Here is a 19,744-nt window from a genome sequence, read left to right on the forward strand (position 1 = left end):
TATTATTATTATTATTATTATTATTATTTAATGTGTTTGGTTTCCTGCTTCTCTGAATTTGGGGGGTTCCTTCTCTACCTGTGCTTAAAAATGAAGGTGTTGGTGTGTCTGTTTCGCTCTGAGTTGTAAAGCCAAGGCTGAGAGCTCCTGCCTTGGAATGCTCTACTTGCCAGTCAGTGATCTGGCCCTTTGAAGAGCACCATTTAAGATTAATATCAAGGAAATAGGGAAATGCCAACAAAGGTTTGAAGTCAGAGGAGGGAGGGATTTGATATGTGATACATACTGGAGTTTAATAAGGGCTGCTTCAGTGCTTGCTATGCAAGGCATGGTGACCCACTTTGCTAGGAGAGCACTTTGGAGCTATTATTTTTTCCTAGGTGTGGGTCATATACAGTTCCTAATTAAGTAGGTTAATTATATGGCTTCTTTATATTCCCCAGGCAGACGTGGATGGCACCGTTAGATCTTGGGGTTAGCTTTTTTGATTCAAAAAATGGTGTTCTGAGCAGCAGCTCCTGGAGGCATGGGTGGTGACAGGGGTGTTTCCCTGCAGCCCTGAGCACTCATAGAATCACTAAGGCTGGAAAAGACCTTAAAGATCATCAAGTCCAGCTGTAACCCAACTGCCACAACCACTAAACCATGTCCTGAAGCACCACAGCTACAGCTTCTTGAACACCTCCAGGGATGGGGACTCCACCACCTCCCTGGGCAGCCTGTTCCAATCTTTCACCACTCTCTCATTGAAGAAGTTTTTCCTCATGTCCAGTCTAAACCTCCCCTGGCACAGCTCAAACCCATTTCCTCAGGTCCTGTTGCTGGTTACTTGAGAGAAGAGACCAACACCAGCCTCACTCCAACCTCTTTCCAGGTAGCTGTAGAGAGCAATGAGATCTCTCCTCAGCCTTTTCTTCTCCAGACTAACCAACCCCACCTCCCTCAGCTGCTCCTCATATGATACCCTCCAACCCCTCACCAGCTTCCTTGCTCTTCTCTGGTGGGCACACTCCAGCACCTCAATGTCTTTACAGTCCTGTGGCACCCAGAACTGAACCCAGTACTCAAGCTGTGACCACTCACCTCATCACTTTTTGCTTCAGCAAACTCAGTTTCTGTGCTTAGCACGTGGCCTAGGACATGGATGGAGTTGTTTTTTTCTGAAACCACATCGTAGAGACCATTGCCCAATTCTAGTCCAGTGCTGCACCCACAGTGTCTCAGCTGCTGCCCAAACCTGGTCTTGCAGCACAGCTGAGGTCCCTGCTTTTTTGGAAGCATCAAAAAGAGAAGAGCACTCCTTGCTGAGGGTTTTTAGTGGAAAGTGCTGCAGCCTGGGAAAGCTCTGAGCAGGCCTTGTAGCTAAACTGTCCTTGAAAGGAGTTTCTTTAACCTTTCCCTTCCCAGCTCAGCAGTGGCTGAGCCCCGCAGCATCTCTGGGTTATCTGTTCCAGGGCTCAACCATCCGTACTTGGAGGCATTAGGGAAAACATTCAAGCCCTAATCTCCCTCAGTGCAATTTAAACCTATTATTTCTTGTTTTATCCCCAGTGGACACGGAGAACAGCTATTATATTTCTCTTTGCTGCAACCTTTTACATATTTGAAGGCTGTTATCATGTGTCCCTACAGTCATCTGCTCTCAGCACAAAGCATAATTCTTTCTCTTTTCCCTTGGAGGTCACATTTGCTACACCTTCCATCATTTGTTTTTTTTTTTCCCCTGCTGCTTTGCAGAGGTTACTGTGATAGCAAGCTGGAGTTTTTGTTGTTTCTTCACCTGTCTGCCCTGAAGCTTTCATTATGTTATGGATGTGTATGAAGCGACCATTATCTTTTCTAATCTGTGGTTAGTTCTAAAGTAGCCTGGATTCCTGAGCCTCTGTTTTATCACAATGTATAGCTCTTATCCTTGATAAATAATTGAAGCAGTCTGATGTGATCATGCAAACAGGGCTCCCTAAGCTGTGTCTTATTGTTTGCTTTATTTTTCTTGAGTAACAAGTTGTCTCTAGAAGACTTGGGAACAAACCAGGCAATTCAAGAGCAAAGACTGAAAGGTATATCCTGTTTCATGGAGCTTACCGACAAACAAGGAGATGAAGGAAGACACCAAGCCAAACTCCAGTTTAGCCCCAGGGAGGAAGGCTGAGTAGACAGTGCAAGGAGATTTTCTGAAAAGCAGGGGTTTTAGGGCAATCTGGAAGAGTATTTGTTCAGGATTTGAGGAGATTGTAGAGTGGCTCAGGTTGGAAGAGACCTCAGAGATTATCTACTCCAATCTCCCTGCCATGGGCTGGAAGTGGGGAGATTCAGGCTGGACATGAGGAAGAAGTTCTTCCCCATGAAAGTGGTGAGAGCCTGGAATGGGTTATCCAGGGAGGTGGTTGGGGCCCCATCCCTGGAGGTGTTTAAGGCCAGGCTGGATGAGGCTCTGGCCAGCCTGATGTAGTGTGAGGTGTCCCTGCCCATGGCAGGGGGGTTGGAACTGGCTGAGCCTTGTGGTCCCTTCCAACCCTGACTTACTCTATGATTCTATGACACCTCTCAACTAGACTCAGCTGCTCAAGGCTTCATCCAGCCTGGCCTTCAACACCCCCAGGGAGGAGGCAGCCACAACATCCCTGAGCAGCCTATTCCAGAGTCTCACCACCTTCCTACTGAAGAACTTCTTCCTCAGCTCCAGTCTAACCCTGCTCTGCCTCAGCTTCAAACCATTCCCCCTTGGCCTGTCTCTAGACACCTTCATGAGAAGTCCCTCTGCAGCCTTCATGTAGGATCCCTTCAGCTATAGGAAGGCAGCTCTAAGGTCCTCTTGGAGTCTTCTCTTCTCCAGGCTGAACAACCCCAGCTCATCAGAATGGATGCAAAGCAAGAAGAGCTGGAACATTGATGGGATGGATGGAGCATAGCCTGACAGGGAGCCTGGAAGAGAAAAAAAAGGTGGAGATGAGCCTGGGATGGTGGTGTTTGAATTGAGGTGTCTTTCTTGGGAAAGAGGAGTTGGCTGTAGAGAAGCTGTAGGAGGGAAGAGAGAACAGCACTACTTCTGGTGGCATTTCCAAAATCAGCATTTTCAAGTTGGTTAACACCACATTCATTTTGGTCCTAAATTTCTGTCTTTATGGTTCTCTTCTCCTGTCATTGTAAATGGGCAGGGTGGCAGTGGCTGTATGGCCAGGCTGGAACAGGAGCTGACCACCATTTCACCCAGGGGTATTCCTGGGACATCCTTAATATCTCTCCAGCCTTTCTCTGCAGTTCTGTGCCTCTGTCAGTTCTGCTGATATTGCTTCCCTGGCAGGAAAACTGCATGGGCTTAGCGTGGAGAACAGCTAAGCTCTGCCTTTGCAGCTGCTGGCTGGTGATACCCCTGCTTGGGTGGAAGGAGAGACAGTGAAAGCTTTCAGAGTGTAGATGTGACCCTTTCAATGCTGAGAACATACAAAGGCTTCTCAAAGTATTACCAATTAGATTCTTATCAGAGTTACAGCCCACAGCATGTTTGGCCAGAGCACAGCCTCGGTCCTTCACAGACAGCTGCTGAATGGAACCAACCATCTCCCTCCAGTACTAATGCTGCAGGAGATGTCTTCTCTCTTCTTTGTCACAGAGGTGAGATTTCTGCTCTCAAAGCAGAGGACAATGAAACCTTCTTCCTATCACTCACTAGAGAGGCATTTCACATCCCGCTGTCTCATTAGGTACCTCCCTTTGAAGCAACACCTTGGCTGGTTAGGGAAAGCAATCAGCCCTCAGTAGCCTCTTCCATTGCTCCACTGCAGGGGAGAACTTTATGGTCTCTTCTCAAATTATTGACAACAGCCTGTACTAGCTGCTATTTTTATGCCTTCCTTTGTGAGCTGCACCTTGAAATGCAGAGGTGATTAGACTGGAGCAGTGATGCTCTTGGACAGCAGTGCAAGGAACAGCCAAAAGGAACCATGCAAGAACCCAACCTCCTGGTTTGCATGCAAAGAATTGACAGCACAGAAGAACAACAACAAAAAAAAATTCACTGAAAGCCAAACTCCCTGTTTGCTTTGTGTGCTTGGAGAAATAAAGTCTGTGTGTGTGTAGTCCCAGCAGAGGCATTTTGCAGCTGAATTTTGGAGCTGAATTTTTGCCTCTGCATCTTGAAAGCTGGAAGTCACCTGGGCTTGAGGACTTATAGATATATATTTTCCCCCACCCCCCTTGTGACTAAAACACCTGTCACAGCTGCCAGGACTCTGCTAATTACACAATAACTTTATTATATCCCACTTGGAAAAGCAAACAATCCTTGAAACTCAAAAAAAAAAAAAAAAAAAAAAAAGAGAAGCCTTTAGCCTAGATTAATGCAGGCAAAATGATTGCATGGAACCAGCATTCACCCTCTCCTCCCAGAAGCTCTGGAGAGTAAAATGGCTTGAAGACTCCTCTCTTTGTTGCTAGTGCTACACAATAAAGTAATTGTGCAATTAGAAGTAGATTATTGATGGGAGAAAGGCATGTGCTGTGCAGGCTAGGTAAAAGGCTTCTCTGAATAAGTTTAAAGCCTCAATGCAGCATCTCTGCTTGGTTTTGAGTGAGCTTCTTGTAGCCCCTGGTTAGGGGGTTTGAAGCCTCAGTGCAGCATCTCTGCATGGTTTTGAGTGAGCTTGTTGTAGCCCCTGGTCAGGAGGTTTGAAGCCTTGGTGCTGCAGCATCTCTGCTTGGTTTTGAGTGAGCTTCTTGTAGCCCCTGGTAACATCCAGCCAGGAGCAACGGAGTATATCTAGTTAGGTGTGGTTTTTCCTGGGATGTCCCCATGGAAGGCTGCAGTGCCCAGGTCCTCAGGATCCTGTGTTTTTACACAGCATGAATGGCTGCAGCATGGATTAAAGAGTTTCCTTTGGTGCTGGAGGTGTTTGTGATGTTGGCTGGCAGGTCAGACCCTAAGATGGGTGAGAATAGATGGAAGTGGGGAAGAATGTGTTCAGACCTGATGTCCCCTGAGGTTTCCAGCTTTGGCAGCTGATGGAAGAGGCTGAAGTTAGAAGGTCTAAAAATAAAATCAAGCATAAGCTAAAAGCTGGGATACAGCTGAATGCTGTGAAATAGCTCTGTGTGGGAAGCAGGCCCTGGCTCTCAGGTGTAGATGTTCTTTCCTTTGTGACTTGATTTTACCTATGGGAACCAGCCTGCCATTAGTTAGGGAAAGACTAGAGCAGTGATACTCTTGAGAGCAGGCACTTGGGTGTTAGAAGTTGTGGCTGGAGCAGGAGGCTGAGGGAGCTGGACCATGGTTGTTGGCTGACCATCTGTAGTGGGGAATCACAGGATGTTAGGGGTTGGAAGGGACCTCTGGAGATCTTCGAGTCCAACGCCCCTGCCAAAGCAAGACCATAGAATCTAGCACAGGTCTCACAGGAATGCATCCAGACAGGGCTTGAGAGTCTCCAGAGAAGGAGACTCCACAACCTACAAAGATGATGAAGGGATTGGAGCCTTATGAGGAAAGGCTGAGAGACCTGGGGCTGTTTCACCTGGAGAGAAGACTGAGAGGGGATTTAACCAATGTCTATAGATATCTGAGGGCTGGGTGTCAGGAAGGAAGGGACAGCCTCTGCTCACTTGCACCCTGTGATAGGACAAGGGGCAATGGATGAATCAGTGTGGCTGCATCTGGTCACACTCTCACTGAAGAAGTTTTTCCTCATGTCCAATCTAACCTTCCCCTGGCACAACTCAAATCCATTTCCTCTTGTCCTGTTGCTGGTTACTTGGGAGAAGAGACCAACATCAGCCTCACTCCAACCTCCTTTCAGGTGGCTGTAGAGAGCAATGACATGTCCCCTCAGCCTTCTCTTCTCCAGACTAACCAACCCCAGCCCCCTCAGCTGCTCCTCATACGATACCCTCCAAACCCCTCTCCATCCTCCTTGCTCTTCCCTGGTGGACACTCTCCAGCACCTCGATGTCTTTACAGTCCTGTGGCACCCAGAACCGGTGTTCTGGGGACCTGATCCATGGAAGCAGACAAGGACATCAAGTGGGTGCTGTGGGGCTTGGCGGGGGGAGGCACGGGGACCACCTCACCTGGTCGGCAGAGCTCGCGGGTCTGCTTTCTTCTGCTGTGCCTGACGGGTGCGTTGTGGTGTTTGCAGGTCCCGTGGCGGTGATCAGCGGAGAGGAGGATTCAGCCAGTCCCCTGCACCACATCAACCACGGCATCACCACCCCCTCGTCGCTGGAGGCCGGGCCGGACACGGTGGTGATCGGCATGACTCGCATCCCCGTCATCGAGAACCCTCAGTACTTCCGGCAGGGACACAACTGCCACAAGCCAGACACCTGTGAGTGCCTCCTCCGGCTGCAGCCCCCTGCCCCCGCCAGCACCTGGGGAGGGCTCGCTGGGGTGGGGGGAAGGAGGGCAAGGAGGAAGAGGTTAAGAGAATGAGGAAGAAAAGAAGGAGGTTTTTGAGGAGAATGGGTCTCGGTATGGTCCAGAAACCAAAGCGAATCTCAGGTTTCAGAAATCACAACATACATGTAGGTGCTTCCAGAGAAGACTTTCCACCCTCACCTTCACCTCCCTTCACCCTCCCTCCGTCACCCACCTGTCACCTTCCCCCCACCCCTTGCCTGAAAGTGCCATTTGAAGCTGGGCTTTGCCTCGTTGGGTCCGAGCATGAGGTCCCAGATGTGAGCAAGAGCTGCCTGGGAGCACAGGGATGGATGTGACCCCTGCTTAGCTGGGGAAAGGACCTGCCTCCTCTTTCTCCTCCAGCAGTTTCCCAGCCATGGGGCTGCCTCCTTGGCTCCCCACTGGACCAGGGAGAAGCTCAGGGCACATGGCCACAGATGGGGCAGATGTGTGGAGATAAAGAACAGGAGGCTTGGAGGCTTAGATGCTGGATGTCTTGTGTTCATGGGTTTCTGAAAAGGTTTTGCATCTTCCCTGTGTAAACCTGGGTTGTAAACTGGGCTGACTAGACTAGCAGGTGGTGATCAAGTGGTCCTTTCTGGTTTGCATTCCTGAATTCTCAGTATAATAGAGCAGTACTGGGCAAAAGGATGCTTTTCTGGGAGTTCTGCACCGCTTCACATGCCAGTGGTGAGATGCAGTCTCCCCAGCACGTGATTCACAGCTGGTGCTTGAGTTCTCCCAGGCCTCTTTCTAGCTCTGAGATGCAAGCTGAGCAATGCAGGAGGTTTGGATCATGTTCCTCTCTTGCTATTGAACATGCTTTTGGTGCATCTTGGTTCCAGGTAGAAGTGGAAAACTAAAAAGCTTGCACAAAATAGGGCCGCCTCCCCCCCCCACCCCGAGTTTGTGCTGTCTTTGTGGCCCAGTCATACGCAGGGAGTGCTGCACTGAAGTTGCCTCTGCTCTCCCTTTGGCTGCTGCTGACTCATGAGTGCAGGAGACATAACTCAGCCCCTGAAAACAGGGAGGAGGCCAATCTCCCCCCCTGCAGAAACTCGTTCAGCATTAAGTGCTTGGAAAGAGCTGCTCCTCTCGTCAGGGATGGGGAGCTGCAGCCGCTGGGGCTGTGAGGTGTCTCTGGAACAGCCCCTTCTGGGTGCTGTGAGCTGGAGCTGTTATTGCTGTGCTTTGCTTGCTGGAGGGATGGGGTGTACCAAATGACTGCACCCAGATCTCCCTGTGATTTTCATTTTAATCCTCTACTTTAACTCTAAATTTAACCTCTCTTGTCAGGGATGGGGAGCTGCAGCCACTGGGTCTATGGGGGTGTCTCTGGAGCAGCCCCTCCTGGGTGCTGTGAGCTGGAGCTGTTCTCGCTGTGGTTCTCTTGCTGGAGCAGTGGGGTGAACCCAGTGGATGCACCCAGCTCTCCCTTTTTGATTTTCATTTCAATCTGCTAAATTGGGTCTGTTGGTAGGGAGGGGAGGAGGAGGGCAATGATTAGGCAGGAGTGGAGAAGCCTGATTCTAGCGTGGGTTTTCTGTGCTGTTAATTCTATATTTTACACTTTGCATAGCACCTCATCTCAAAATGATTTACAAACCCTGATGGCTTGGGGGGAGGGGGAGCTCCCCTGCTTTATTTTTTGTTTTCTTTTCCTTCCCTTCCTGTGCTCTCTCAAATCTCTAGTCTGTGTGCTGGCCATTGCAGCATGTGAGTGCTGATGCAGCTGTGTAGTAGCAGAACCTAAACCTCAAAGGAGGGAATTTTGCTCTGAGCCTTTGCCCTGTGGAGTTCATCAGAGCTGGGGGAGTTGCAGGGAAAGCTGCTGGCAGCAGGATTTGGTTTCATAGAACTATTTGATTAGGATCTGAAAAGTTCACAGAGATGTTTGGGGGTGGCATCTGAACCCACTTCTCCCATGGAAGATGCCGTGTGGGTGAAATGTAGCACTAGTGAGAACTGTGCCCACATCCACATCCATAGCAAATCACCACCTCTGAGCTCCAGATTTCCTAGGGCTGCAAGGCAGTGGGGATGGAAACAACCTCCCCACCACAGGCACTGCCTTTGGGTGCCAACAAGAAGCTGGAAGCTGGCAGGCTGCAGGCCATTCCAGTTTTACATTTCCTTGTCATTCATAAGGCAAAACCTGGGCTTCAAGACCTCAGGCAGGGCTGGATTTGGTGTGTGTATTGTATTTTAGTCCCCAGGACATTAGTTGGGCAAAACTTCTGACTTCATTGGTGGCTTTGCTTGAGGCTGGAAAGTTTCATGATCCACCTTTTAAATTAACCATGCTTTAGGGAGCTTTGGCTGTAAGGGGTTTGCTTGATCTGATGTGCTCTGCTCAGCTTGAACCTGAGCTGGAGAATATTTGTTGTTCCCATTCTCCCCATGGTTTTCACGCTGGAGGGTTTTTTCCTTTCCCCCTGTGCAGACCTTGGACACAAACACTTCATTTGCTGTCACTTTAGAGAGGAGAACTCCTCTGGGTTGGGGAAGCTCCTCGATGTGCAGCTCAGCCTTTACTGTTGTGAGCTGTCAACTGTCTTCTGCCACCCACCTCCTGCAGAGCTGCTGTCCAGCTGTAAGCAAAGGTGCTCCCAGTCTCTCTCCTTTGCACTGAGGTGTTGCTAGAGCAAGGACATATTCATCAAGGAATCATGGTGAAGCTTTTCTCCTTCCTTCCTTCCTTCCTTCCTTCCTTCCTTCCTTCCTTCCTTCCTTTCTCCTGCAAGCATCCCCCTGCTCTTGGATGCTGTCTGGGTTGAGGAGATGCCGATACCCATTACCAGGCTGCAATGAAGAGAGCAAACTCTATATGCTTAATGCAGTATTAATAGGACATTGATGTGATATAGATTTCTGTCACCCTCTATCCCAGCAAACATCGCTTATCACGCAGGGATGACGGATGTTTATTCCCAGCCACTTAGCTCTGCATAATGGAATTGCAGCTGAAATATGGAGAGCAGCTCCTGCTCGTGGAGCTGCGGCCCCTCGCTCCTGCTCTGCGCTTCTCTCCTGTGGGCTCTTCTCCTTAACTTGTCCTTAAGGAGACTGAACTCTGCTCCTCACTGGGGATGTGCTGCCCTCACATCGATGAGCCAGCTCTCACTTTTGACTTTCTGGGATGTTTGCAGTTGTTTCTTACCCCCTTTTGGCTGCTGCCTCATTCCAAGGAGCAAGAGAGACAAGCTGAGGATCCTCTATCCTTTCCCAGTTGAGGGCCCCTCAAAGGACATGGAAGAAACTGCAGCACCTTATTTTCTGTTGAGGAAGCACTGAGTCTTTGAGAAGATGCTCCCCACACCTTTGTGCTATGACTCCATGGCATGCTGGGCAGCACTGGGGTTTGCAACTAGTCCTTGTTTCAACTACTCTCAGCTCTGCCTGTAGGACTAAGCAAAGACCATGGCAATGGGGACAGTGCAACCACAGATCCATTTCAGAAGAGTAGACTGAAGTGTTTTTTATTCTCCTGCTCTTTTGCACTTGGAAGAGAAACCCAGAGGCCTGTTTGCTTGGCAGATGTCACCAGGAGGAGAAACAGGTTTTGATGGGTTTGCTCCTGTGTTTATTTGTAAATAAACAGACGGGAGGAGAAGACTGAGACTTGTGAGCAAGCACTGTGGATAGAATATGTGATGAGGACACCTGGTGTAAGACCACATGGCTCCATCCTATGGTCAGGGGTTTTGGTGATGTGAAACATGATTTAGTCTGCCCCCCAGAAAAGAGCTCTTGGCTCTTCTGGGCAGATAGAGTCAGCTCAAATAGCTCCTATCAGTAGCAAAAAAGGAGCATTGGCTTGAAATGAGTTGATGAGGCTGTTGATAGGACATCATTTTCACACCTATGCTTCGTGTCAGTAACAGCAATTTTTAACCTTAGCTCCACCTCCTAAGTTCAGGATTCACATATGAAAAAAAAAAAAGGGTAATTGTGAATAACTGAAGACTTTTGTGGTGAAAGATGGAGTAGTGTTTCAGAAGAAACATTTGGGAGGATTGTTTAATAGCAGTGATTAATTATTAACATGATGCATCTGATGCAGATTAGTTCTTGGATCTGATGTCTCAAGCTTTACTGAAATGCCACAGCACAGCTTTGCAGTTGTTCTGTTCTCTCATACTTTTTTGCCTGACCAAAGAGGTCTTCTTGACCAAAGAGTGACACAAATCAGAGAAACAAATCCTAACCTTAGTAGAGCTAATTAATCTGGGGGGCAGATTGCTTGCAGATCCTTGCCTGTCTCACATCAGTGGATGCTTGATTACCACCAGTGCTGTGTAGACTTTTGGGAGCTGGGGGTGTTCAGCCTGGAGAAGACTCCAGGGGGATCTTAGAGCTGCTTTGTAATACCTGAAGGGATCCTCCAGGAAGGCTGCAGAGAGATTTCTCATGAAGGTGTCTAGAGACAGGACAAGGGGGAATGGTTTGAAGCTGAGGCAGAGCAGGGTTAGACTGGAGCTGAGTAAGAAGTTCTTCAGTAGGAGGGTGGTGAGACTCTGGAATAGGCTGCCCAGAGAGGCTGTGGCTACCTCCTCCTGGGGGTGTTCAAGACCAGGTTGGATGAGGCTTTGAACAGCTGAGTGTAGTTGAGAGGTGTCCCTGCCCATGATGGGGAGGTTGGAGCAGATGCTTTCTGATGACCCTTGCAATCCAAGCCATTCTCTGATTTTGGGGGAGGCTGTTGCCAGCCATGACCAGGGCTGGCTTTGTTTTCCTTCCCCAGGACTGGTGCAGTCTGGGCACCCCGAAATGTTCTCCACGCCAGCGGAGCGGACATCCTTCCATAGAGTTCTAGTGAGAGTTGGTTGTTGTCTTGTTGTGGTGTTATTTTTCTTCCCAACCTCATTTATTACAGGCTGCCCTGACATAATTACATATTCAAAGTTAGTAATTACATGTATTCATGCTAATTAAGTAATTAGATCTAATTACAGCAACTGTAAATACATGGTAATTGGCTAAAAAGAAGTACTGCAGAAAAAAATAAACCCAAGGCAGATCACACAATAAAAACACCATCAGCACCCTTTCAGGCCATCACCAGCCTTGATCTTGTGTTGCAGAGCTGTCTAAAAGGAACATTTTGGTCATTTAAACAAATAGATTTCCTTCCCTCTCTGCCTAACAGGCCTGGAAAACAAAACTGGGAAGGATATTTACCCTTATCACTGTAAATTCTATTTTTGTTTGCTCAGTGTGGTTTGTTCAGCTTGGGCTAAAAAAGATAAGAACTATGCAGCATTTCTATTTTGGGTCACTTCATTTTTTCCCCTCCCCTTCTTTTTTTTTTTTTCTTTTGCCAAAAATGGCACCAATGTTGGAAAGAAAATTACATCAAAAAAAAAAAAAAGCTTGCAGTTTCATTTGGCTAAGGAAAAAAAAATATACATATAATTATCTGAACCTGCTGGTAGTGAAAAATGGGAAATTTCCTTTCATTTTCCCCAGGATTAAGAGGATTTGTCAAACAGAAATTTAATGCAATATAAATGTGCAGCCCAGGGTGAAATAACAACAGCACTCTGCTGCCCAGTGCCCAGCCTGGGGCCAAGCTCTCAGTTCCTCCCACAGGTCTCTGCTGTTTCTCCAAACTTCTCTTTTCTTCTTCTCTTCTCTAACATGAAGGCCCCAGACTCTTTTCCAGCAGGACCCAGTGCCCTTTGCTTCTCAGAAGTAGGCACTTGTGGATTGAGACTCTTCTGCCAAGGGGCTCCTCACTGTCTTGTAAGTTTTGTTCTTCTCAGTCAACCCATGTGAGCTGCTTTCAGAGGGTTTAATGAGGGGTGGTGAGTAGCTGTTTAGTCAGTGATGTGTTTTGCTCCTTTCTTCTGTGTCTCCTCATTTGTCCTGGCAAATCCTGGGTTTGTGGCTTGGTTCTGTGGAAAAGCCCTGGCCTCAACACTCAGCTGCTAGCAGGTGGGAGGCATAGGTGGTCACTGCAGTGACCTTCTGCCTGCAGATTTCCCTTCCTTCTGCTTTGTGATCGCCTCTCATAGAAACTCCTCTTGAGCTCCCAGTGCTGAGATGAATGTCCTGCAAAAGATCTGGATGTTGAAGCAACCCTGCAGGCTCTGGCCTGCTGCCTCCAGTGCAGGTGTTGCAGATACCTGAAGAAAAGTGTGAACCACAGAAATCTGTGCTTCCATTAGCCCTTGGAGCAGGAATGAACTTTTATTGCACTCAATACCACCTTCTTATCTCCTTCTCCAGGCTGCAACATCTGACTAGCAGGAGAGATCCCACGGCCAGTGGGACTCAATCTGCTCAGCTCTTCCCAGCCCTTTCCTCTGTTTTTCCTTTACCTGTGGCTGTTTTGTGCTCTGTGCTGTTTTATCCAGCTCTGAAAGAACTAATGGAAGAAATATCCACTTTTTCCAGACCTCAGAAATCCAGTTTGTGTTTGCAGAGGTGCCCATCCCTCTTGGTTCACCTGTACTTTGAATTGCAGCCTCATGCTCAGCAAGTTGCTCCTCAGACCTTCCTGCTCTGATGGTGAGGGTTTTTTTTTCACGCTGTCTGGGAGAGGCTGCAGAATTCACTGTGTATATCTTGCCCCTCACCCAGCTCTGCAGGCATTGTCTGTGGGGCTGCATTGAGAGGAGGAGAAGCAGTGTGGAGCAATGGAAAATGTGGCTCTGTCTGTCCCCTGTCTACTTTGGAAAGGGCTGCTGCAGCCAGCAGTGCAGCCCTGCCTCCTGCAGCTGCTCAGGGTTTAGCTCCTGTCTCTGTTAACTTTAACATGTGTCTACCCAAAATATTTGTAGCAGCACCCAAGATAAGAGGCAGCTGTGCAGGCTCCAACCCCAGCAGAGGGGAATGATGCTGGGCAGCACAGCTGTGGTGGATGGATGGTGACGCCTTGGCTGGGGACATTCCTGAAGAATGAAATCCATTAGGAAACCCTTAAATCCAGGAGAACATGGCTTTGGTCTCTGAAATTGACCTGCCTCCAGAGAGGTTGGCCTGGTGGTGGAAATACTGCTGGGTACAGACATCAAAGATTGGGCAGGGAAATCTTTTCTCAAGCAAAATTCTGCCTGTTCCTCTGGTGTGAAGCCATCTCCTCTGGACCCTTTAATGCAGGTGTCTGTGGGGACATCAAGCAGGGATGGCTCATCTGGACTGGTTTTAGATCTGCAGCTCGTCATGTAGGAACTGCCAAGCACTTAACAAGCCGGATGAGAGGAGTCCCTGAGCTGTTTTCCTCCTGGATTTGGAGCAGCTCTAGCACAGCAGACTGCTCTTGCTGCCTGGTGCCTTCATCCCTGCATCAAACGGATTGGCCTGGACATGCGCTGCTTCATGGAGGACAAGCACTCCTGGTGCTCTGTCTTGCATCCAAGGCCCTGCTCTTCTCATACAGGGGCTCAGGCACCCTCCCACTGCTCTTGCAGCACCTCATGGCCCTAGGCACACACCACCACCCTTGTGTACGTGGACACATCTCCCTCACTCGCTCAGCCATGCACTGTGGGATGGGCATGGTGCAAACCTCTTGCTGAATCAGCTCTTCTTCACTCCTTCTGCCACATCCTCCTGCCTGGTGACTCCTACACACTGATCATTCATCTCTACCTCACCACTGGTGCTGCTGAAGGACATGTGGATGTCTGCTGAGCACCTCACAGCTCTACCTTTCCTCAACCACCCAGAGATGCCACAATGCTCCCAAACAGGCAGTTCCCAAAGCCATCAAAGCTCTGGTTGCATCTCCAGTTTCTTGTGGATGTTTAAGGCTTGGCAGAACAGGTCTGCTTTTCACCCATGGCCCAGCATGAGTCAAGACTCACTGTAACAGGATGAGAGGAGGAATGGCATGAATTGGGGACAAATGGGTTTGCATTCCCTGCTTTATTGGCTGTATGTTTAGGCATTGGTGCTTCTCCCTGGGCAGTTAGCCTTGTAGTGGATCCAGGGTGCTCTTAAGCATGAAGATGTCCATGCCAGAGATAGGAGGGCTCTGCTCATAGGCATTGGTGCTTGTTCCTGGCCAGTTACCCTTGTAGTGGACCCAGGGTGTTCTTAAACATGAAGATGTCCATGCCAGAGAGAGGAGGGTTCTGCTCATAAGCCAGCACTCCTCATGCCCATGGCTTCATCCCTGCAGGGGACAGCAACAAGGTGCATGACCTGAAGTTGTTGCAAAGTCAGGCAGCCAGTAAGAAAAGGGATTCAGGAGTATTCTCCTCATGCTTGTGTCAATTTTGCTGTGAGTTACTTCAGAAGTAGCTGGGGAGGGGTGTGTGTGTGGTTGGAGTTGTGGTACTGGTCACATTGATTTTGGTTTTTAATGGATTTACAGCAGCTTATAATGCTTGGCTGTTGGGGAAGTATCTGGAGGCTGGGCTACCTCTGCATTGTTGAGACAAGGGGAATGTGCCCATGATGCCTGGCCATGAGGTACCCCTGAAGGCACCAGCAGCTTGCAGAGTCTGCAAAGATGTTGCATTGTGACTTTTTTTGGTTTGACCAGGCTGCTTTTCAGGCTTAAAATCTATCTCTGAGAAGCGTTGGGGGACTCCTCGTGGTCAGACAGGAGCTGTCTCTATGGTTAGAAGATTGCAGGCTCTCCTTGCTTGTTCATTGTCTGCTTAAATTAAGATTCCTAATTAAAAAATAGCTGCTGTTGTTTAGGAGCTGGAGCAGTTTTGCATGACCACACACACAGCAGGAACATCATTAGCAGTGCTGCCCTGTGGGACAAGGAGTACAGCCCAGGATCTAGCAGAGAAGCTGTGCATCAATAGAGCTTCAAAGAAAAAAAAAAACCTCCCACAAACCTACCCTGAGTGTTGCTGTTGCTTTTTGAGAGCCCAAAATACTCTGCTCAGTCCTGAAACCTGGGGAAGGACCCATGTTAAAAGATGTTCTGCTTTGAAGAGCTTCTCATGTCAGTGAAGGTTTTGTTGACAAGCCTGGCATGATGGCTGGCTCTGGGGGGGATGGTGTGGGCAGGCACTGGTGGCTTGTGCCTCCCAGTAGCACTGGGCAGGCAGAGCAGTTGCTTCATGTGTAACCTAACAAAAAGGCAGAAATTGTCATTCTTGGTTGCTGAATGTTTCCAGTCTGCTTCAGCATCCTTCTTCATCATCTGTCCTGCTCTCATTGGTCTCAACTGCGTGGACAGGCAGTGGGTTGACTGCCAGTGGGGTTGATTGGGAGAAGGAAGATGGTGCTGGCTAATGGAAGCATCTCTTCTGCTGGTGTGTTCCTGAAGCCCTGACCTGAAGGAGCTGTCTTGCAGTGCAGTTAAGTGTAAAGCACTGTCCTTGTTGAACTGGCTGTGATTTACTGAACAGGCCCAGCTGAGAGCTCAGCAAACCCTTTTTCATGTGTAGCTGATGGAAGATTTGTATGCAAGTGTCTTGAGGTGAAAAGTACATTGAATTCACAGCATGTAAGGATTGCTCTTGATGCCCAGGCTTGTCTCCCATTAAGGAAGGGTTTATTGCATAATCCATTTTTAGATTCCTCCATGCTCGTTCCTGAAGAGACTGTGAGTTACCTAATGCTGAACCCTGCCTGAATCTGGTTTCCAGAGCCTTTCTCCCTGCTCTACCTGGACAGATCTATTCCAGACTCAGAAAACCACAGAATGTTATGGGTTGGAAGAGACCTCGACAGATGAGCCAGTCCAACCCCCCCTGCTGGAGCAGGATCATGTAGAGCAGGTCACACAGGAACCCATCCAGAGAAAGAGACTCCACAACCTCTCTGGGCAGCCTGCTCCAGTGTTTTGTCACCCTCACAGTGACAGAGTTTCCCCTTCTGTTCCTGTGGCACCACCTCTGCTCCAGCTTACCCCCATTGCCCCTTGTCCTGTCGTTGGACATCCCTGAGCAGAGCCTGGCTCCATCCTCCCAACACTGCCCTGCTGCACATCTTTATCACCAGGAATGAGGGCACCCCTCAGGCTCCTCTGCTCCAAGCTCAAGAGCTCTAAAATCCTAAGCCTGTCCTCACAGGGACATGTTCAACTGCCTACAGCAGCTTGGTGACTCTGTGCTGGACTCTCTCAAGCAGTTCTCTGAGGTCCTTCTTAAACTGAGGGACCCAGAACTGGACACAATATTCTAGACATGGCCTCACCAGGGCAGAGTAGAGGAAGAGGAGAACCTCTCTGAACCTACACACCACAGCCCTTCTAATCCACCCCAGGATGCCATTGGCCTTCTTGGCCACAAGGACACATTGTGCTGGCTCATGGCCATCCTGTTGATCACCAGGACTCCCAGGTCCCTTTCCCCAGAGCTGCTCTCCAACAGATCAGCCCCCAGCCTATCCTGCTCTGTGGGGGTTGTTCTTTCCCAGATGCCAGGTTCTTCACTTGTCCTTGTTTGTAGTCCATTCCATTTCTCCTCACCCAAGTCCCCAGCCTGTCCAGGTCTGGCTGGATGGCAGCAAAGCCTTCAGCTGAGCCTTCAGACTTGGTGTAAGCATGCCAGTGTCTGCCCATCCTTTACCAGTGGGGCTCTGCTGCTGCCTGCAGCTGAGCGTGGTCGATACGGGGTGCAGTGTTCAGACTAAGCAATGTCTTACAGCTTTGTGGACACTCAGCTCTGCCTGATCTTAGTGCTGAGTTCCTGCTGGTTGCTGATGGTTCTGTGTCACAGCTGTGGGTCTGCCAAAATGTCAAACCTTTCCCTCAGCCCTGCTAACCTATTTTTCCTCAGTGCACTGGAGCACTGAGTCTAGAGGCTGCTGTAGTTAGCTATTTTTGTATCTGTGTTTGATCTATTTGGAATGCACTAGGTTAGACTGTTTGGATACCTGTTCTTCTCCTGCTAATATATTTTAATAGATGTTTTCACCACCCCTCCCTGTCCCACCACCACATCTTCCTTTTGCAAAGGAAAAGAGATCTATTTTGTGGTTGGTTTGGGTTTGGTTTGGTTTAGTTTGGTTTGTTTTTTTTCCCCCTGCAAGCACCTCTTAAATTTAGGATGAGCAGTTTTCTCTGGCTCCCATAAGTGTGACTAGGAGATAAGGCAGCTAAGTCTATTAAGTATATATGGCAAATTTGCAATTAGAAGAAAACACTGGAAGAAAATGATTTCAGCCCTTGTCTCCCTTCCCCCCCATCCCAGCCTTTCCCACCCCTCCACCTCCCCCTTCGCAGGATTAAGCTAAACTAATCCTCAGATGAGCAAGATCCTCAGGAAAGCAGAGAAGCAGAGTAAAAACCAAGGGAGGAGAAACCGAAAAAAAAAAAAAAAATCCTTCACACTCAACACTAATAAGGAAATTACAGGCGTCCTACATTATGAATTGGATGAATTTTTAATGGTTAGAAATGCAGCTGATTTATAATGCATCCATCCTGGACTGCAGGGCCTGTCGCCAGCTAATAAATAAATGACAGCCCCTTTATATTAAAAGTATCAGTCATTTCACATCTCTGCACTGGAATTGATGTGGAGCACTGAGCACAAGGGGAAGGTGATGGCCAGCAGGTCTATACCAAAGCAAAAGGACCTCATGGTTCAAGCCATACCTCAGGTATGGCTTGATAAGCCAGCAAGTTGCAGCCCAGGCTGCACCTCTGAGATGGGCCACAGCTTTTGCTCTGTCCCACTACTCACAGTCCCAGACAAGGGAAAGAAAAAAAAAAAAAAAGGGAGATAAAGAGCTTGGCAAAAGGGCTCTGTGATTTTGAGCCCAATTAGGACCCTGTTTGATGTGTCTTATGCTCTAGGAGAAGTTCACAGGCTCACAGGATGTTAGGAGTTGGAAGGGACCTCTGAAGGACATCAAGTCCAACCCTCCTGCCAGAGCAGCACCATAGAATCCAGCACAGGTCACACAGGAACACATCCAGATGGGGCTTGAAAGTCTCCAGAGAAGGAGATTCCACAACCTCTCTGGGGTGCCTGTTCCAGTGCTCTCTAACCCTCACAGAGAATCATAGAATGGTTTGGGTTGGAAGGGACTTTAAAGATCACCCAGTTCCAACCCCCCTGGCACTGGCAGGGACACCATTCACTAGACCAGACTGATCAATGCATCTCCAACCTGGCCTTGAACATCTCCAGGCAGAAGGCATCCACAACCTGCTCCAGTTAGTTAACCCTGGATGGCAGGAGAAGCTCCATGTGAGGTGGCTGCCTACAACTTCCTTCCTACACGTGGAAGGAGATAGGATGCTTTGGATCTGCCTCTTGTCAGACACCTTGTTTCAGGATAAGGGAGTCTGGTCTCTTGGTGGTGCTGACTATTGGTGCAGCCAGGATGAGGCTAGCTCAGAGTGAGAGGTCAGCATGAAGTCAGATGAATCCCACCACAGATTTCACGCTGAGGGCTGAGTTAAAAATAAACTCTGGGCACATTCCAGAGCTGGGAATCTCATGCCAGATCCCAAATGAGCCCAAATGCTGAGGGGACCTTACAAAGAACACAGCAGGCAGCTGAATATTTGAGGGATAGCCTATGTTTTATCGTCCTCTTAATGAGGAGAGGTAACCTGGCATCCTGCACCTCTGCTATTTCCTGGAAAGAAGCTTTTCTTCTTTCAGCCCATCAAGGGGCTGCCAAGCATCTTCATCTCCATTTTATGGATGAGGAGAGGCAGCTGGAAAGACATCAGTTAGCTCAAGGTCACACCAGGTTACTGACAGCTAGCAGTCTGGACCACATTCAGCCCGCTGGACCGTGTGGTGTTTGAGTCACCTCCTGAAGTCCCCTCACAGCCAGCCTGTTGGACTCAGGAGTTTAGACAGACAAGCAAGTTCTGGGAGCTGTCAGCTCTGTATTATGACCCCACAAAACAGGAATTTGGAGTGTTTCCTGCTTCTTCCCAAACTGGTTTGCTCAAATTGTCCCTTTCCATCTACACACTCCCATGCTGCAGTCTAACACATTCCTGCTTTCCTCGCTTGGTTAATTCCAAAGAGATCTTTCCTTGCTCCCCTCCTGGGAGCTCTGTACACCTCATTCCACCTAGGCACTGCCTCCTGGTTGATGTTGGAGTTGGTTGGAACCCCAGTGCTGGCCTTGGAGGAAGATCACAGGATGTTAGGGGTTGGAGATCATCGAGACCAAACCCCCTGCCAGAGCAGGATCACAGAATCTAGCACAGGTCACACAGGAACACATCCAGATGGGTCTTGAGAGTTTCCAGAGAAGGAGACTTCGCAAGCTCTCTGGGGAGTCTGTTCCAGTGCTCTGTGACCCTCATAGTGAAGAAGTTCCTCCCCATGTTGAGCAGTTCTTTTTTCACCTTAGCTTCAGCTGTGGCTGAAGGAATTGAGCAGGGAGCCTGGGCTCTGAGCCCTGCTGCTGCTGCCCGAGGAAAGCGCAGCTCTCCCAGATGCAGGCTTTCATCTTGACCTGAAG

General features: G+C 48.9%; 1 protein-coding gene across 5 annotated transcripts in view; it reads left to right on the forward strand.

Annotated features, from left to right (window-relative positions):
* NTRK3 (neurotrophic receptor tyrosine kinase 3) overlaps positions 1 to 19,744 on the forward strand; it is a 250,744-nt gene that overhangs the window by 141,158 nt on the left and 89,842 nt on the right. For all 5 annotated transcript variants that reach the window (XM_054388351.1, XM_054388348.1, XM_054388349.1 and 2 more), the window contains one exon: positions 6,132 to 6,320. In XM_054388351.1, the coding sequence (XP_054244326.1) occupies positions 6,132 to 6,320 (189 nt within the window). The remainder of the gene's footprint in view (positions 1 to 6,131; positions 6,321 to 19,744) is intronic.

This window comes from Indicator indicator, chromosome 16, assembly GCF_027791375.1.
Source record: "Indicator indicator isolate 239-I01 chromosome 16, UM_Iind_1.1, whole genome shotgun sequence".
Classification (NCBI taxonomy): Eukaryota; Metazoa; Chordata; class Aves; order Piciformes; family Indicatoridae; genus Indicator; species Indicator indicator.